The sequence below is a fragment of the Lepidochelys kempii genome, chromosome 12 (genome assembly GCF_965140285.1).
Source record: "Lepidochelys kempii isolate rLepKem1 chromosome 12, rLepKem1.hap1, whole genome shotgun sequence".
NCBI lineage: Eukaryota > Metazoa > Chordata > Testudines > Cheloniidae > Lepidochelys > Lepidochelys kempii.
Window position 1 is genome coordinate 25,669,023 of NC_136391.1, and position 19,387 is coordinate 25,688,409.

General features: G+C 41.3%; 1 protein-coding gene across 3 annotated transcripts in view; it reads right to left on the reverse strand.

The window, feature by feature from the left end:
• Nucleotides 1-286: 286 nt before the first annotated feature.
• The window catches only part of WTIP (WT1 interacting protein), a 115,598-nt gene continuing 96,497 nt past the window's right edge, over nucleotides 287-19,387 (reverse strand). For all 3 annotated transcript variants that reach the window (XM_073307919.2, XM_073307920.2, XM_078848125.1), the window contains 5 exons: nucleotides 17,221-17,283; nucleotides 12,024-12,154; nucleotides 10,637-10,688; nucleotides 7,766-7,834; nucleotides 287-4,570 (listed from right to left, as the gene is read on the reverse strand). In XM_073307919.2, the coding sequence (XP_073164020.2) occupies nucleotides 4,418-4,570; nucleotides 7,766-7,834; nucleotides 10,637-10,688; nucleotides 12,024-12,154; nucleotides 17,221-17,283 (468 nt within the window). In that variant the 3' untranslated portion in view covers nucleotides 287-4,417. The remainder of the gene's footprint in view (nucleotides 4,571-7,765; nucleotides 7,835-10,636; nucleotides 10,689-12,023; nucleotides 12,155-17,220; nucleotides 17,284-19,387) is intronic.

Genomic DNA, 19,387 nt, shown 5'->3' on the forward strand with positions numbered 1-19,387 from the left:
AGCTATGGGCATATGTTAAACCTTAATTATTTATACTTGCACTAAAGAACCAAACACTTTCATGAATACAGCTGTAATCAGTTAATATCAGTTGGCATTTCTGTAAGCAGCATAAGGATCTCTTAAAATGTTTTTACTGGCAAACAAATCAAAATAAACTCTTTACTTACAGGCAACAAATTACAAAATCAAAGATAACTACAAAATGTCTTTATTGAAAAAAGCAGATTATAACATCTAAGGTTAAATGAAACTTCTGACTTTTAATATTAAATAACTTAGGATGATAGCAAGTAGCTGCTTCTTTAGATAAATAAATCTACATTTCCCAACCTTTTTTCTTCAACAATCAAGGGAATCAAACACTGAAACATAAAACCACAAGTCATTCTAGGGACTAAAAGACAAAGAAGCACATTTAGAAGTTTTACAAGGATATATACAAAAATAGTTAAACTAACGTATATTTGCAGCATGTAAACTAGTTACATGATATACAAACAGGGCATTTATATATTTCCTACAAAATAAAAATCAACGTTGGTCCAAGTTCTTGGAAGAAACTATATTCTTTTAAAGAAAATGAAAATATTTCTCAAAGGAAAACTTAATTTAAGTCAAATTATATATTCTAGTTATGGCATTAGTTGCATGATGAATCACAAACTTTTTAAAACTTTTCTTGAAACACAAGAAAGCAGCTTTTGTGTGCCTCCTTTAGAGCTTTGGTTTACTTAATTGTTCTGGAATTTCTTGTCTTAAAGAACTCCTCCATCCATACTTTACTTTTGAAGCCCAACTTTACAAAATATACAAAAACCCCTTTTTGAAACTTCAAATATCTGAGATTTCCACCCCCCACAATTATCATAATTTTGGTCATTTCTTTGGAACTTGTCTTCCAGTGCACTAGGGACGCTGTGAATCTCCTAAAAGGGCCACATCCTTTTGGGACACTGTAGAAATCTTCCACAAAAATGAAACATGAAAGGTGTAGTCCTGACTTCTCATGATGAAAACAAGAACAAGTTGTAAAATGCTGAAACTTTATGGAAATATTCTGAAAGTACAGTACACCGAGAAGGTTTCCAATAAATAATCATGTTATAAAATGAATACTGGGAAGTTTACATCTGTGTTGAACTGACTGATATAAGAATACTCCTTAAGCAAAGCATTAGACGCTTTCATTTATACAATTTCCCCAGACAGGAGGTAAAATGTACAGGAACGGTCATTAATACTAAGTTGTACAGCATGTCACTTTAGATTTGCTTATAGCTTTCTCCTTATTCTTTCTTAATAATAATAATAATAGGTGAATTATACCAACTATGCTCCAGCTCTTCTATTAATGGTGTAAAAGCCAGCTGACCTGAAGAAGAGCTTTGTGTAGCTGGAAAGCTTGTCTCTTTCACCACCAAAAGTTGGTCCAATAAACAATATTACCTCCCTCACCTCATCTCTTTAAAAGCCAGCTGTAATTTTGGTGTTTTAATAGAATGCCCCTGTCTATAGAAAATACTGGAACAACAACTGCTGCTTTCTGGTTTTAAACAAACTGCTCTTTCTATATTGAAACATAATTTTTCAACATTTTACCATGAAGATACTTAACACATATTGGAACTGAGTAGAACTATTAGAAAGAACTGAAAAATAAAAATGTGAAATTCAGTATTATTCTGTTCTAAAGGATGATAGTTTTCGAAAAAGAATTGTATGTACATGTTAGATAGTGCTGTCCACTGAAAAGCAATGCAGGAGTGAAAATTTACAAACTTAAATAGACTTAGCACTAGTTAATAAACTGGCAGAGGGATGGTCTAAATGACCTAGTTTGGTCTCTCATCTCTGTTTTCTGTGGTTCTATTAAGTTCTAGCTCCCAGTCACCTGGAGCAAATGCACCTTTTAGTAGAAAGCACTGTTCTGGGTTGGCCTGCTCATGTGAACAGACCCAAATCATCTGTATGTTTTAATATTTTTTCTCTTAATGTCGGGGGTTTATACAAATATTTTTAACAATAACTCATGCTAATACAATGCCTTGAAGCCCAAAGCTGTTTTGTGAAATGGAAAAGTATTATGCTGTGACGAATACAAAATATTTACCTTGAAGCTTTGACACCCTCAATTTGATACTTTCAATACTCGAGTTACTTCAATAAAGTCAGATTTGTGCGAAGGTTAATTTTTACCTTTTACAGCTTAGGTTTCAGGAATGAGAGGCCCAAGCATCTATTTGCAGGTCATCTTTGCGCATGCAATCCTAGTAACTGTGTACACAAAGGTAGTGCAAATAAATGCACAAAGCTGTACAGGGGCCTCTATTCCCATTTTCCTGAAAATCAGAACCATTGGATCAGCCACTGTAGGAAAAGGTTATTTGTAGCATTAGCAGTGCTCCAAAACATGGCTTTCACATTAACTAAGCCAGCTATTAATTATAAAATGACTGGTTAAATGCGCATTGGACTTACTGAGGAGCATCCAGTAGGGCAGATTAATCTTTGCCCACCAGACAATTCAGCAGCAGTTTCTGAACTGTTGCATTCATCTCTTTCCATCATCAATGAATGTATTTTTTTATTTTTTTTTACCATAAAGATATTTTGGAATATCAAAAAGCTGTATAAAGGGAGTGAGAATCTCATGAGTTAATTATTCTGTTCAGGAATCAGAGCCTATTGGTTGCTCCTTGTGCTTTCCAACCATATCCTGAATTGCCTTATTGCATCAATGGAGTCGCCAAATAGCTATTTCCTTAATTAGTTTGATGAAACTTAACATGTGACAATCCTAAAACTGATGGGCCAGATTCTTAGGTGGTATAAACCTGCATAGCTTCATTGAAGTCACTACAGTTCTTTCAATTTACATGTGTTGAGAATCTTGCCTGATATTTCCACCTAATCCACAGTAAAAGAATTTTGTCATAATTAAATATATCTAAGGAAGGGAGCGATGGCCACATTTCAAACTATAAAATAATTTCAGGAAAGTGTAGCTCAATTCTCATGAGAATACATGGAATTGTTATTTAAACATAGAGATGTGTGATTGCATGTAAATCATCAAAGCACAGTAGAAAACAAACATTAAAAAAAGATTCATCTAACTTCCTATATGGAAGATATATATTACCCCAGACTTCTGAGGTTATTGTAAAAGCTTATGCAAAAGATGAAAGTGTGTACATTCTGTGTACATCTAATACTTGTTATAAAATACCAATTTCTGTTTCAATTGTCTGAAACCCTAAATTATTATTTCTGCTAAATCATGCTTGGTTTTCAAATGAAGATCATCACTGTAATCATTCAAAACTACATCTGGAGAAGAACACATCAAACTGAAAAGATGACAAAACTGCTGCCCATTTAAAAAATGTAACGACAAAAAATTGCAAAGCAGTTTATAACAAATGAAGTCTTGTATAAAACAAGTAGGATCAAGACACAGAAATGTCTCCTTGCATGGCCAAAAGGACTGCTAAACCTAGTAACCCAAACAGGTTTAAAAGATGGACTGCTTAGTAAGTGCCAAATCACCAGAAGAATATGACACATGCTTCCAAAGCTGTGGCTAGTCTCACGCCACTACAAGCTACAAAAAACCAAGCATGTAAATGGCAAGTTATTATGGAGAGCCAGAATTTTCTTCATACGCAATAACCCTTTATGAAATAATCTTAACTTTTCAAATGGACACATTCTTCTGCAATGTGCTTCCTATAGAAGACACCTGTCATGTTTCTGCAGCAGGCTAAATACTCTGTTGGCTCACTGTGATAGCAAATAGGATGGAAAAGACACTGGCCTGAAGCCTTTCATAGGTGTGAATACTATTAATTACTAATTAACCCACGTTTGAAGATTTTTCTTACTAAAATATATATTTACTTTGCTTCCTATTAACTACTACTGGGAATCTAAGTATTCTAGAAATGTGAGAATGTTTATTCTCTAAGACCAGGATGCAATGGGACTAGCTAAAATGCTAGTATTTATCTTATCACGCTTGTTGTGATATGTATGTTGCTAAATTTGGGGGATGAATTTTATACTTCTTACTTGGGCAAAACTCCCACTGGAATGAAGCAAACAAGGAGTGTAGAACAGAGCCTTTCGTACCACTGTACTGGGAAATGTTGCTGCTTACAGTTAGTTCAGCGGTGCGCACATTTTTTTTTTTTGTTTTTTTTTTCCAAGTAAGTGGTGTCTCAGTGAAAATGCTGAAGGTAAATAGAAACATGGACATGATCATAGAGGCCCTCTGACATATGATTTAAAAAAAATAATAAATAACTTAGCTGGTTTAGATGGTTATTAGAGAAATTTCATCTTTAAAAACTGGAAAGTCATTTTTAGTTCTTCCATCTTCTTTCTAGTGATTCATTGCTACAGAAAGTGTCTTTTAGAGCTCTGTAACATGCATTGGATAGCTTGGAGGTGGATGTGGTGACACTTTGATATTGAGGCGCCTAATATGACAGCCATGACAGAGTAGGTGTCCCTCTAAAGGATAGCAACGATGGCCTTCCTCATCGTTGAGCTGGAGACCGCAGTCCTAAGAGAAACAAACACACATCCACAAGTTAACTAGTGAATGATTGTCATTTCAATAAAACATCATTCAGACTTTGAAGCCTCTAAGGTGTCTCTTGTTCTCTCTTTCCTGTTAACTGCAGCAATCTCAGAACTATTTGGTAGATGGACATTTGACTATAATGTATTAAGAGTGACATCACTGAAATCTAAGGGAATATGAAATTTATGCAGTTTTGTGGCATATCTTCTCAGGTTGACACCTGCATTTATTTTCTTCAGTCCACCTCATAGGTCTAGCCATGACAAAGATCAGACTAATCACATGGTAAGGCAGCACACGCTGACCTCTTAAATATGGAGCCGGTCAGACAAGCTGAATGATGTTGGACTTGGAGTGAGGAAGAGCAGAGATAGTTGGAGAACCAGAGAAGAGCTGAGTAAAGACAGACTATCATTTGGGCGAGAGAGAACCCATTTGAATTTTGAATTGTGATGAAGAACGGACTTCCTAAGATTGGTGTTCTGGTTGGGGCATAATTTAGAGATATGAGGCAAGTTGCAAAGTTCAATGGGTGTCAGGCCTCATGTTCCAATTTAGGCCTCTCACTAAGTAGGTCTCTTCCCTTTCTATAGTACGTTTCTCAGATTAAATTTAGACTAGATGAAGTAAAGTTGCCATATTTTTACAAAATATTTACATATTTACAAAATACCTCCATAGAATGGCCAATAATTTCAGCCAAGAGTAAGTACCAGAGGTAAAAAGAAAATAACCCAAGCAAAATAGGAGTCCTCCTTGGTGACAATTGTGTGCTGCAGCAGGGAAATGCTTGTGTTCAGAGAGTCTCTTGGTTACTTATCCATGCCAGTTGAGGTCAGGCAAATCATGGAGGTTTTACATTTGGATTCCGGGATTTGGAAAGAGGGTAGGGAGTACATAGAAATTCCAGCTTCTAGGTAATCCTGACAAAGTTGAGCAATATGTGCAACTAGATAATTTTCAGTGCTCCTCACCTTATATTTTTAATATCAAAGATGAGGCAAAGTTTAATTAATCATATTTTAAATGTGATCTGTTAAGATTTGAGCATTTTACCGTAAGCTATGGAAGTTGTCATATTTCTAAAGTGAGAGTACAAGAAAGAATAAGGTATTAATGTGCTTTCAGGCAATACAGGAGCATTTTATAAAAGTTTAGGGACCTTTTATTATTCAGATAATTCAATAATTTATATTTACTTAATAATTTTATATCACTTAACTTAAAAGATTACAGTAATCTAAGAGACCACTTTGGTAAAGAAAAAAGATCATTGTTGGAAATCTTGTTGGTTTTGGTTTTTTTTTTTTTTTTTTTTTGGCCAGACATTGATAAATTAAGTTAGGAAATACAGAGGTAACAGGAAGGAACTTGAGATTTTATGACTTAGCTTCCATCACAGTTTATAAATGAATCTCACACATTCTTTCCCATTTAATTAGGTAGGAAATTTTGAAACAGTTCCACCACAGAGTCCTTTTTTAAAATGTATTACACTTCCCTGTAAAGAAATCACAGTAGCTGGAATATGGCACGTCTTTCTTCCTCCTATAGACTCTGCTATATTGACAAATGTTCCCCACAGTGTAGGTAAACACTGCAAACTCTGAATGCCCAATTATTTTTAGACCATACGCCTCAGATCTTGAATTAGAATCATGACAGACTAGATAGCAGGCTCATAAAAGTGGACTGAACAGCAGATTTGATGGGGGTCTGAGAATGAAATAAACCAGGAGTGAGACATAAGAGTCTGGGCTCTGGCTCGTTAATTGCTAGCCAAGCACTGTATCGAATTGCAGTCATGGCAGCAGGCGTGCTACCCACTGGCAAAGCTCTGTTAGTTCAGTCCCTTGTTTAGAGTTTTAATGACTAGGGATTCACTAAAGAAATGCCAAATGCTAATAATATACCTGGCCCCCCACCTCTTCTTTTTTCTCCTATCTTGCTGCACAAACATACAAAGTTGCCCTAAAAAAGGCTGTCCTCTTAATGAATTTCAGTTTTAAAAGGAGCCCTACTGATTTACAAACTGCTGTTTGGTTTGCAACACAAATACTATGAAAATTCCTTTCATATGCCTCTTCTCTTGAATGAACATTTAATTCCTGCTGAGTTAGAAGGCTTTCCAAAGGGACTAGTGCGTTTGGGTGCCCAAGGTGACATCTGAAAGGGTTTTCAGGAGCAGGTGCTCAGCTCTTCTGGAAGCCAAGCACCTTTAGTGTCTCTCAACCTGGTACCCAAAAACGAATGACTCCAAAAATTCCCAAGTCACTTTTGGAAACCTTGACAGCTGAAATGCACTATTTTAATGGCCCCATTTTCAAAGGAGCCCGAGTCCAGCCTGTAAAACAGCCCACAGCTTTTCCTGTCCAATATCTGTGTATGTGTAACACGCTGACACACCCCAGTTGTCAGTGGGCGGGACCTCTGGAGCTTAGTGCATGAGCTAAAAGCCATACAGCCCTTAGCTCAGGTGTAGAACAGACTCATTCATCTCTCTCTCTGTGGTCTCGGTGCCACTAGATGGGACAGAACACCACCCCCAGAAGGTGTGTGGGTACATATGCCCACGGCAGGCAGATGTCTAACTATGTTATCTATGCACATAATGCAGTTAGCCATCCTGGATGAAAGCAGGGAGGCTGAGTTGCTTCAAGCTGGAGGGAGAATGGTGAACTGAATAACGAAAGAGAACTGAAAATAAATCCTCAGTGGGGCATTCTAATATAAAGTTGCGGGGGAGAAAGCGAGAGAGCTGCCATCTCTTGGATATTGAGATTTCCTATGATTGATTAAAAAAGTTATTTTCTTAAAACATTAACAGAAATGGATGGCTTCCCCATCTGAGAGACAGCTGGGGTAGACTGACTCATTGAATTTCAGGATCCCTCGCTTAGCTTTCCTCTCCCCCACTCCCCTCCCTCACTTGAAAACCTGTCCCTGACAAACTCCTCTGAGGAGCTCTTGTCTTCCTCCCACTTCTGCCTTTTTGCTCTTAGTGCCAAGTAAGACAGACCATGCCAGCAGACAGCTGGCTGGAACTACTCACTATGGACCACATCACCATCTAAAGCCCAGCCACTGATTCACTGCTACACTCAGGCATCCTCTGCTCCTAAAGGCCAGATCTTGCCTTGATCCAACTCAGTGGCAGAGATGCTACAGGTTTACCTCGCAGTGATAACATTCCACATGGTAATCTCTGTCCATTGACACCACTCGAATGGTCTCCTCAGAGCCCTGGTTTGGAAAATAGAGAGGAAAAAAAATCAGATCAGGAATGTAGGTGGCATTTTGTCAATTTTCTACCTGTTGCTTACAGTTTGTAACATATTAGTATTCTGGCAGGGTAGGTATCCTTGATCTCTAGGAGCCCCCTGTTTAGACCTCAGCTTCACATGCACAGGTCCCTCTGAAGTCATTGGCAACTTCTCATGTCTATTCAAAGATCAGAATTTGGCCCATGGTTCACAAGTTCCTAGGACTCTTCTTGAAAATGAGCCATGTTCAAAGGGAACCCAGGATTTGGAATAAATTGCCAACCAGAAACGACAATTTATTAAGCTCTGTTCTTTGCAGCTGCTTTGGGTTTGACTTTCCACCAACAGTTGCGTGCGCGCGCGCACACACACACACACACACACACACACACACACACACACACACACTATCACCACCAGCTGGAAATTTGCATAATCAGATAGCACAACTATTAGCTATGTGAGTGGCCAGTACCCTGGCCAGTGGCTACACATGCATTAGTGCACGTATGCCAACCCAGGCCCTGTAAAACAGCACGTACGTCACAGGTAACTTCACCAACTCCTTTTCTGAGCCACTGAAAATGAAGCTTCCTTTAAAATTTTGCTTTGAATTGTTTCTAGTTCCAGGTGTGCTTACAGCCTGCGTCACATCTGATGCTCTCTGGAGAGGAGTGGCAGGCAAGTCATTACCTGACCTGCCAGACTTGAAGTAACACATACACCCTCCTTGGGAAACAGCATATCAAGTGCTTGGAGGAGGTTTGCTGCAAGTCTTGTTAACTGCCAGCTAAGTCAGAGGATGGGATAGAATGGGCCAAGCTTTTAGGGGAAGGGTTACTCTGTAATATGCAAAATACAGGGAAATAGATGAGACTAAAGAGAACACATGGAATCCGGGCATGCTGTCGCAGGCTCTTCTTTAGAAGCATTTCAAGTATGAGAGATGCAGGCACCTCACTGAAGCAATATGTGTAAGATTGTGGCGCTTATACCTGATGTGCATTGGAGGAGCAGAATTATGGCATGTCACATTCCCCATTGTGCATGGCAGACACAGGCTCAATGGGATATGGGATGAACATGATGTGGCCTGCACAATGCGTACTATTAGTCTGGAAACATGGAATGTGCACCAGGAAGTAAGTGTGCGTGGGGGGGGGGGGGGGAAATTGTCAGGCCCTGGACTATAACCTCGAGCTGACTAGTCACTGCCTCTTGGATGATAAGAGTGCTGCTGGTTCTATGCCATTTTCATGTCACTACTAGCAGAGTATGCGTTAGTGTCACATGCAGACAGGACAATAAGAAGGTATGTGGGTGAACGGATCCTCTCTTCACGTACAAATGTTGTTCTATGCCAAAGTGCCACTTCCAGCTAAAGATAAACATAAGCAGGGATCAAATGCCAAAGTATTCAACCATTTGGTCAAAGACAATTTAAATAAATCTGAATTTTGGTTTTGCTCAGTTCAGTCCTGCTGTTATTGGCTTGATTCTGCCACTTCTTTTCATGTTGCATAGTACCCTCTTGCAATCAATAGGACTATTCACAGAGTAAGATGCTACTCAATATGCGTAAAGGTGGTCGAATAAGGCCCTATACATTTCATACTCAAGATGGGTTTGAACACCAGCTGCTTCCCAGGAGCTACAGTTGCAATGCATTGAGTGCCCCCAATTTCCATTGATTTCCATGGAGTTGGGGGAACCCAGCACTTCCTGGGAGGCTGCTTACAGGACTGGGCCCCAAGATAGTTCTGGTATCATTATTGTAACTACTGGCAGGGAGACCTATAACAAATTACTTGAGCTGTGTATGTGTAACTTTGGCAAAGTAAACTCTTATTAAGTAAACAGCACCTGCTCGTGGGCTTATTGAAAATAAAATCCCGTAAATCCTCACTTTGCACGGTTTGGTAAGACCTCTTTCCTACAGTTAATTTGCATCCTCACTTCTTTGTGCAGCAGGTTGAAACTAACACAGGGTCTGTCATATCCATCACCATGAACAGTGATGATATTCTGTCCTGAAAATCAGTTTAACGTTCAGGCCATATTAGTGCTGCTTGTACAAGCTCTGAAGCCTTGTCTTCCTCAAAAGGTTGAGTAGGTTTGGTTCTGGAGTTCTGGTTTCAATTCACCAGACAGAGATGGGCCCAAAGCTTGGTGGGGTTTGGAACCAGCGTTTTGCTTCAGATCCATCTCAAATACCTGGTTCCCCAGCTCTGCCTCAAACATCATAGCCAACTTTCTGCAGCACTTTCATCCATGCCACTGTGACATGGCTGAGGCCATGTGCTCTTTGAACAGGGCAAATGTTACCATCATCCCCTGTTTGGAGCCTGGATATCTTAACAGCTAACATCATATTTAGCAATCAAAGTGTACTTCTTGAATGAATGGGAAGTTGAGAGAGTCTGAAAATAAACAGTCTGTTCTCAGTTCTCTAGCCAGGGCTTTGAATTGAATCAGATGTACAGCAATGTTAATTAATACCCCTGAAGCACCCAAAGGATACAAAGTGCTTTAGTGTATAAAATTGCTAAGTACTATGATTATTATGACTCTTGGAGTTGTATAAGAATTATATTATTGCTGAGCTGTGTTTAATTTTGTATTAGATATACAGTTCATTCTGGGGATGGGGAAAAGGGTCTTGAATAGCCAAGGTGTCTATTTCTTACTGTGTTTGAGCAGATCTTTGAAAAATGTCCATATGCAAACAACCACATTATCTAACAAGTTACACACACCCACACCCCCCCACAAAACTTCATACCTGTGCTGGTAGAATTGGCTGGTTACAGGAAGCGCATTTTGGTGCAAAAACGCTATGAGTCAAGAAGAGAAAATGTTCAAATTAAATTTAAAAAATGTAGAACCCTGAGAGCATTTCAAGCATAGCTTCTCTTTAGAGATGGGCTTTAACTGCAAAATATGGATCCAAATCAGGAATTCAAACTCTGCGAAAGTTTGGATCCGGGAAAGGGCTGATTCAAGCCTATCTCTACCTCTTGCTTCTATTTCTATGTCAGATCTCTCAAACATCAACAGGTACCTTTTCCCCTCCTCTGTTGACTATTGAATCCAACACTCTTATTAATAAATGCAATACCCATTTCCTCCATGAACCTGTATAGACAGAGAAGTGTTTCTTGACTTGAGGGTTGTGACCCAACAGGTGTCAGGGTAGTATGACCATCCTGTCCTTCTCTTACTGCTAAATGGGAGAACAGTGGGTCCCAAGTAACTGGAGGGGGAGTTCCAGGGGCTCTCGGTATGGAAAAAGTTGGGAACCAGTGAGAGAGAGGGACTGTATGGCGAAGATCATTCCAGGACTTTGTCCATCACAGGGCTTGAACAACTTTCCTCTGTGATTAGAGCTCTAACACCTGTGTTCAGAAGCCGCAGTTGGCTTGAAGAAAAGGTGTTGGCTATAAGTGGTGGTTGGGGGTAAGCTGCTCACGCTGAACTGGTCACACATTCTTACCTACAACTGTGCTATAGACCAGCTGTGCTAATATTCACTCCACTGCCGTGCTGGGATGGATTAGAGTGGATCTGGAATCCTGTTGACTTCAGTGTGATTCCTCTTGGGCACAGGGGTCTGCATTAGTAGATCCCATTGCAGGACTTGGGCCTATGGTTTGTGATATAGTGGTGATAGTACCTAAGAGCCTTCACATTCTCTTTGACAGAAGGGAATCCCAGAGTGATTACTGAACCTCAGCACAATTCAAAGAGTTGTCATCAGGATGACACACGCAATTCTAACCCTAACTGGAATATTATGGGCCATTATATTCCATTACTACCCATGATTAATAGAGCTAGGCTCTGTCAGGAACAGAGGATTTACCTGTGTGCACACAAACCCATACTCCTATGAGTTTGAGAAACCTCAACAGCCCCTCAGGAGAGGGTTTGTGCATTAAGCCTGATGCTTCTTTACTGCTATAAAGTAGCCTTTAAGTGGATGTAAATGTAAGTGACTCTTTATGCTGTCAGAGTGGTGTAAAGGGGTCTTGGGGCAAATAGGAGTAAGACTCCAGGCCAGAGTTTTAAAAGTATTTAGGCACCTAGCTCCCATTGAAATCAGTGTCTATTGCAAAGATGATTCAATATGAACAACTTTTCAAAAGCAGTCAATGCATCTGTGTTCTTACGTGTGATAGTCTTTGACACAGTAAATATTGTTCTCCACGTCTACAGTGAAGGGGACTCCGTCCAAACATTCATTACAGACCACACAGCGGAAACAGCCAGGATGGTATGACTTTCCAAGAGCCTGTAAGATCTTAAGAAGAGCCAGATGACAAAATGAGAATATTTGTTTTCCAGACAACATCCCCCGTGCATCAGCATTTCTAATTTTAAACAAGGTATGCTCCTCAGGAAGAAATATTGACTTTGTGGCTTCACCAGCAAAGGGCCTGATCCAAACCAGATTCTCATTAATTTCAATGGGCTCTGCACCAGGCCCTTGGTGATGTTAGGGGACTGTGAAAATTGGGAGTAAAATGGGAAAGTAGCTTCACCGTTCATTATGAAGGCATGATATTGCAAATGGATGTACATTAAACCAGAACTCTTCATGCACAACCAAAAGTAAAAATGTCTTCGGATGGAGACTGGATGCCTTTCTGGAAGATATGTATGTTTTAGCCAAACAAAAGTTACTGGGCTCAATACAGGGGTGAAATTAAATGGCGTGTGATATATAGGAAGTCAGTCTAAATGGTCCCTTGTGGCCTTAAAATCCATGAATCTATGAAAACGGTAAATTACAAATATTTATTAGTTGCTCTAAGCCACCACAAATACAGCCCGGCTATCCTCTACTTCACTGTCACAGTGATGGCTCTCTCTTTTACAGGCTGATCAGGTCTATCTTAGTATCAGTTTATATTCACTGAACCTCAGAACTGTCACAGGCTTTTGAGACTCTGCCAATCAGTGTTTCAGCAACTGGCTTCCAGCACAGTCCCTTCTATACCCCCTTTTGCTGCTGGTGATCTTGCAAATAAAACCTTTCCATTGCAGCGGTGGTATTTCAAGGAGGCTGTGCCAGGCATATGGGGCAACACTGGGAATTTATTTTGCCTCCCATACCATTACATTACGCAGCTCACAACAAGTTACATCGGATATTTTTTGTGGGTGACACCTTCTGAAAGCAATTTGAAATTGTATCTGCCAGTACATTCCCCCTTAGCTCAGTCTTGAGAAGCTAACAAGTTAAAGATCCTTTCCCCTCTAAGGTCCTAAAGCCCTGTGAATATTTTTATGAGTAAAGTTCAAATCAATAAAACTCGGTGCCTAGGAAAAAGTATGAACTACAGTCCAATTGTGTTTTTTAAAGAATACCCTAGGATTATCTAGTCAGTGACAGGGTACCAAGTTTAATTTGATCTGTATGTCTGTCATTACTCAGAAACTACTCATATTCTCTCTCTCTCTCTCTCTGTTTTACCACATGCATTGCCTTGGTATCTGGCTATACAGATAATGGACCAATTATTACATTGATCTGACTTTGCAGACATTGAGGGCACAAAACTACCACTGAGTCAACTGCAATTCCAACTACTGAGCAGCTTCGGGCCCAAGTCTGTGGAGGTGTCATAGGTCTGATTTTTTTTTTTTTTTTTTTTTACCTTGTGCAATGATAAGCAGGATTCCCACTACTGCATAGACATGTTTGTTTTCCTACTCATTACTGGGGAAGGGCTTGAAGGAATTAGCCAAATAAGACTGCTTAATTTCTGGCACTCACAGCAATATTTCCTTTTGTTGTAGCATGCTTGCTGATAGGAGAAGGCAGATGATCACCTGCCAAGCTTCCTACTACAGAGCTCCCCACCAGCTAGATACTATGGACTCCTGAAATGACCCTTCCCCTCCTTCACAGCTCTAGAAATTTGTTCTCAGGCTAAAACGAACAATATCCTTGTCCAACTGGGGCACCCAGATAGGAGTAAGAATCCTCATTAGCTAAGTCATCCCAGCCAACTCTCATTTCCAGACCCTCCCAAACGTCAGTGCTTGCAATTTAGTCGCTATTTAACAACTGTGTGCTAACATTTTAATACATTTTAAGCCAAGAGGATAACACTGGTGTACTAGAATCTTATTAACACTCAGCTATAGTCTACAGAGTTCTTTAACATGCATTTAATCCATTTTGTTTGGGACTTTTTGCTTGGGCCAAATTCAATCCTGGTCTCACTCTAGAGGGTGCATTTGGCTCAATATACCCCTTTTCTTTCCCTTAAAAAAAAAATAAAAAATCAGTTCTGGATGCTAGCTCTCTTCAAGCCACAGCTGTAAGCTCCCCTCCTCATTAATAGAGACATCAAATCAGCTCGTAGCTTTGTGGGCCACACTGCTGCTGTCTGCTGGGGTCTGTTCTCCCATCAATGCACAGAAGGGGGATTTATGGGTAGCACTCATTTATTTTAATAGGTGTAAACTGTGTAAATCAATGGGAGAGCAAGAGCTGCTGATGGGCCAGCAGGGGGGACTGCTGCTGTTACAGGAAGACAGCATGTAGCCCCAGAAAATAAGTCCAGCTTCTTTGTCCTGTCAGTGGTATAACCAAAGAGCTTCTGGTGTGGCTCCTTTAGGTTTTGTACTAATTCATGGATCTATAAATTGTGAATTTTTTCCCTCCTTTCAGTTTTATTCTCCTGGATTGGTGGTAATAGCAACTACATTCCCACGGGAGGATCTCAAAGTCCTTTACCAACAATAATCAGTGCAGCCTTGTGTCGCTGCTGTGCCCAGTAAGTATTCTTCAAGTGATTAGTCCCTATTGGATGCGCACGTGCGCCGTGTGCCCGAACAGTTCTGTAGCAGGGTCTGCTGACTCTTACATGCGTCCGCCTTGTGCAGCTGAGGCTAGGAGAGGCCGTGTGGAATGCCACCGCTCCAGTTCCCTCTCACCGCCACATGGTCAGAGTTGGAACCCCCCTTGCTCCTGGTTCTTAGCCTCGCTAGGAGAGTTGGCTGTCCATTCCTTCTTGTGTATATTGCTGTGGATACTAATTTTTTCTTGTTTTTGTAGCATGTTAGCGTTCTGCATAGATACAAGCCCCGCCGTGAGCATGAGACACTGACGTTATTTAAGCTCAGTACCAATGTGGACACAAGAACATATGGATATAAACTGGCCATCGGGAAGTTTAGACTTGAAATTAGACGAAGGTTTCTAACCATCAGAGGAGTGAAGTTCTGGAATAGCCTTCCAAGGGAAGCAGTGGGGGCAAAAGACCTATCTGGCTTCAAGATTAAACTTGATAAGTTTATGGAGGAGATGGTATGATGGGATAACATGATTTTGGTAATTAATTGATCTTTAACTATTCATGGTAAATAGGCCCAATGGCCTGTGATGGGATGTTAGATGGGGTGGGATCTGAGTTACTACAGAGAATTCTTTCCTGGGTATCTGGCTGGTGAATCTTGCCCACATGCTCAGGGTTCAGCTGATCACCATATCTGGTGTCAGGAAGGACTTTTCCTCCAGGGCAGATTGGAAGAGGCCCTGGGAGTTTTTTACCTTCCTTTGTAGCATAGGGCACGGGTCACTTGCTGGAGGATTCTCTGCACCTTGAAGTCTTTAAACCATGATTTGAGGACTTCAGTAGCTCGGACATAGGTGAGAGTTTATTGCAGGAGTGGGTGGGTGAGATTCTGTGGCCTGCATTGTGCAGGACGTCAGACTAGATGATCATAATGGTCCCTTCTGACCTTAATGTCTATGAGACCTGGGCCTAAGGCTGGATCCCAGTCTGAGACAGCCTCTAAATGCAGTGTTGCCTCCCCGAGCTGAGCCGGGCCAGGTTGGGCGAGTTGCAGGTGGACTTGGCTGGTCCATCTCCTAAGAAGCCCCAGACAGAGCCATGATAGCTGACCCTACCATGCTGTCTTTCATAAGGCAAGATCCCCTTATGCCTGAACCCCAAATTCATTGCTAAGGTGGTGTCCGCGTTCTACCTCAACCACCTGCCAGTCTTCTATCCCAAACCCCCACAACTCCAACAGAGCCAGGACACTGCAGTCTCTTGACGTCTGCCACGCACTGGCCTTCTACCTCCAACGCACATGGGCATGCCTCACCCAGACTCTGTTGCCAAACGCTGCAAGGGCCAAGCCCTCTCCTCGCAGCGCATCTCCAAATGGATCTCCCATTGCATTTACAAATGCTACATTCTCTCCAACATAACTCCACCTCCCAGAGTCACGGCTCACTCCACACAAGCAGAAGCCACCATGTTGACCTGCCTCGCAGAATTGCCTTTTGCCGATCAGCCACGTGGAACTCCATCCTTCACCTCTCACTACGCTATTGCTCTGGCAGCGGGGGCTGATCCGGCCATTGGTCATGCTGTTTTGCAGTCTGTGACTTCTTGTGAGTCCTTGTGTCCACCTTCATGCTGATCACTGCTCGCTACTCACCCATGTTTGGAATCCATATAGGGACCATCACGCCAAGGAGAAGAGGAGGTTACTTACCTGTAACTGGAGGGTCATCAAGATATGTGGCCCCTATTTGGATTCCAGTCCCTGCTCTCCATCCCCTCTGCTGCAGACTATATGCTTAGCGGTAAGAGGGCTTGAGAGCGGCATCAACCCACACAACCTCTGATAGCCTTGGCTGGGCACATGAGGAAGATGCATGTGCGGGTCAACAGACACGGCTACAGAGCTGTTCCAGCACATGGTGCGCTGCACATTCACATTCGGAATACAAATAGGGACTACACATCTTGAAGAACCTCCAGATACAGGTAAGTAACCTCCTCTTACTCCCATTTTACAGAATGGGATACTGAGGCACAGAAAGGTTAAGTGAGGTGCACAAGATCACAATGCAAGAGAAGGGAAAAGAGCTCAGAACTTCTGATTCCTTGTTCCCCCAGCTCTGACCAATGGACCACGCTCCCTCTCATATGATACGGTTCCTGCTGTTTCACCTAGCTATACAGCATTCCTTTTTGTTTTGTTTCCCCCAGAAAAGATTCTATATTTTATGGCGTGATACTAAAATGTACCAAAGTGTTTTCACTGCTAGCTGACTATATCCCCTCCTCCCTGCTTGGCAGACCTCTCAGTAACCTCAAAGTTCCACAAGTTCAGATATAGGAGAAGGGCCCCCTCTATACATTTAAGTGATAATGGCAACACCGTGTGAATTTATTTTCATTTTAATTGTGATAATTCCTTGATTAAAATGTCCTTGGCAGTAGTGGAGACATGGCTATGATCTGACTAGGTCAGAAGCAAACCGCACACTGCAATATACTCCCTGAAATGCATCAACAGAAATGTATTCCACAATTAAGGAATTAACTCTCTTACCATTTCCATTATGAGGTGTCCACAAACAAAGCACTTGTCCGCTGTTTGTTGAAAGCCCGAATACTGTTCAAATGACAGAAGAGAAAGGATTGTTAGTAATTGCTAATCTCGCTTCCTTTCCTTCTGAAACTACACCCGTCGCATGAATGCTGTGTTGTTTTTTCCATCTGACCTGGGATGAAACAAACCAAGCTGCGCTGTCGGCTCAAATACTTTTTTGGTGGCCTACTTTGAAATGCTCTTGGAAGACACTGATTCAAAGGGTTTCACATTATACTTTGAACATTTTCAGGTACTAGTCTTAAATAGCTTGAGTTAGTTTTGCCCTCTGATCCAGGTATGCAGTTCCCATTGAGGATAATGGGGGGAGGGATAGCTCAGTGGTTTGAGCATTGGCCTGCAAAACCCAGGGTTGTGAGTTCAATCCTTGAGGGGGCCATTTAGGGATCAGGGCAAAAATTGGGGATTGGCCCTGCTTTGAAGCAGGGGGGTTGGGCTAGATGACCTCCTGAGGTCCCTTCCAACCCTATGATTCTATGATAATGGGGACTGTGAGCACAGTTACACTCTTCAAATCTTGATTATAACTCCATTTTGTTTTTGGACAGATGAAAGTGTATTTACAAAAAGATAAAAAGTGGGTAAGGATGTATGAGTGAAATCCTGACTTCGTTCAACTCAATGGCAAAACTCCCATTAAGTGCTGTAGGGTCAGGATGTCACCCTGTCTTGTTTAGAGACTGAGAGAAGGGGGAACTAAGATGCATATTCGTAAACCAATTTATCAGCCTGACAGCTGACCTACTGAGTGATACCCTATAGCATAGAGTTTGCCTGAAGGACTCCAAACGTAATTTTTAAACTGATATTTGCAGTAGCTGAACTTTATCCTCCCCACTCCTCAGTCCAATATAAACAAACTGCTCCATGTGCCCTCTTTCCTATCGCAGGGAATGATTGCTCAGTTGTTTACGTTTGGTTGCACAGTAAGTTGAACATTTGTTTATTTGAACATTTTGGGGTTATAGCAAAGTTCATCTAAAACATGCTGTGGTCTTGGAGCTAGACTTGGAACATGAGGCCAAGGGTAGGATCTCAACGTGTAGATCATGTGCCACAGCCCAGCTCTTTGGGCCTGGAGAGCATGGTGTGTTCTTACAGCCATGGATCTAACAGAGACTAAGGCCATGTCTACCCTTACTGGGGATTGACGTTGCTGCGATCGATTCCCTGGGGGTCAATTTAGCGGGTCTAGTGAAGACCTGCTAAATCGACTGCAGAGCGCTCTCTGGTCGACTCCAGTACTCCACCGGAACGAGACGATTAAGGAAAGTAGATGGGAGAGCATCTCCTGTCGACATAGCATGGTGTAGACACCGCAGTAAGTCAACGTAAGCTATGTCGACTCCAGCTACATTATTCACATAGCTGGAGTAGCACAACTTAGGTCGACTTACCGCGGTAGTGTAGACAAGGCCTAAGGGCCTGATCCAACTGCCAGGGACGTTAATGGGAGCTGTTTCTTTGATTTCAGTGATCACTGGATTAGATCCTAAACTAGCAAGACATTCTCTTTGTTTTATTTTTCCAGATAAGTGGTAAATTGGGGCCATGGTTATAAATAATTATAAACTGAAGTCACTTTCACATGTCACAATGGACAAATACGTTGTTAATTAAATAATATGCTATTTCAATTCTCACAGCCTTCTCTTTGTCTGCTTTAATATTTCCTATGTATTGGACAATACAGCACATGTAATGATAAAAAAACAAAAACAAAAAATCCCCTTAGATTAACTAAACCTTTTAAATTGTAACAAATGACCATCTCAGACTGTTTGTTTCATATACACCAGTGTCCATAGAATGTTACTCATATATTTCTGCAAGTCATTTTGCTGCATTGTGTAATGGAATTAGTGTGAAATTGTCTAGACCTAGAGAAATGGTTGGGATCCGCTCCCCACCTTACTGTCAACAGCTTTAAGACTAAAATATTTGCTTTCTTATTCTTATTCCAGCAGATAAAGATGCTGCTACTACCCGGTAATCTCACTGGTTCCACTGTATCTGAATGACCATCTGGCTAGACAGTTTCCTAAGGTTGCGACCTCAGGGGTTGCTGGAAACAGGTGGGGAGGTCCTAGCTGAGCAGACAGCAGAA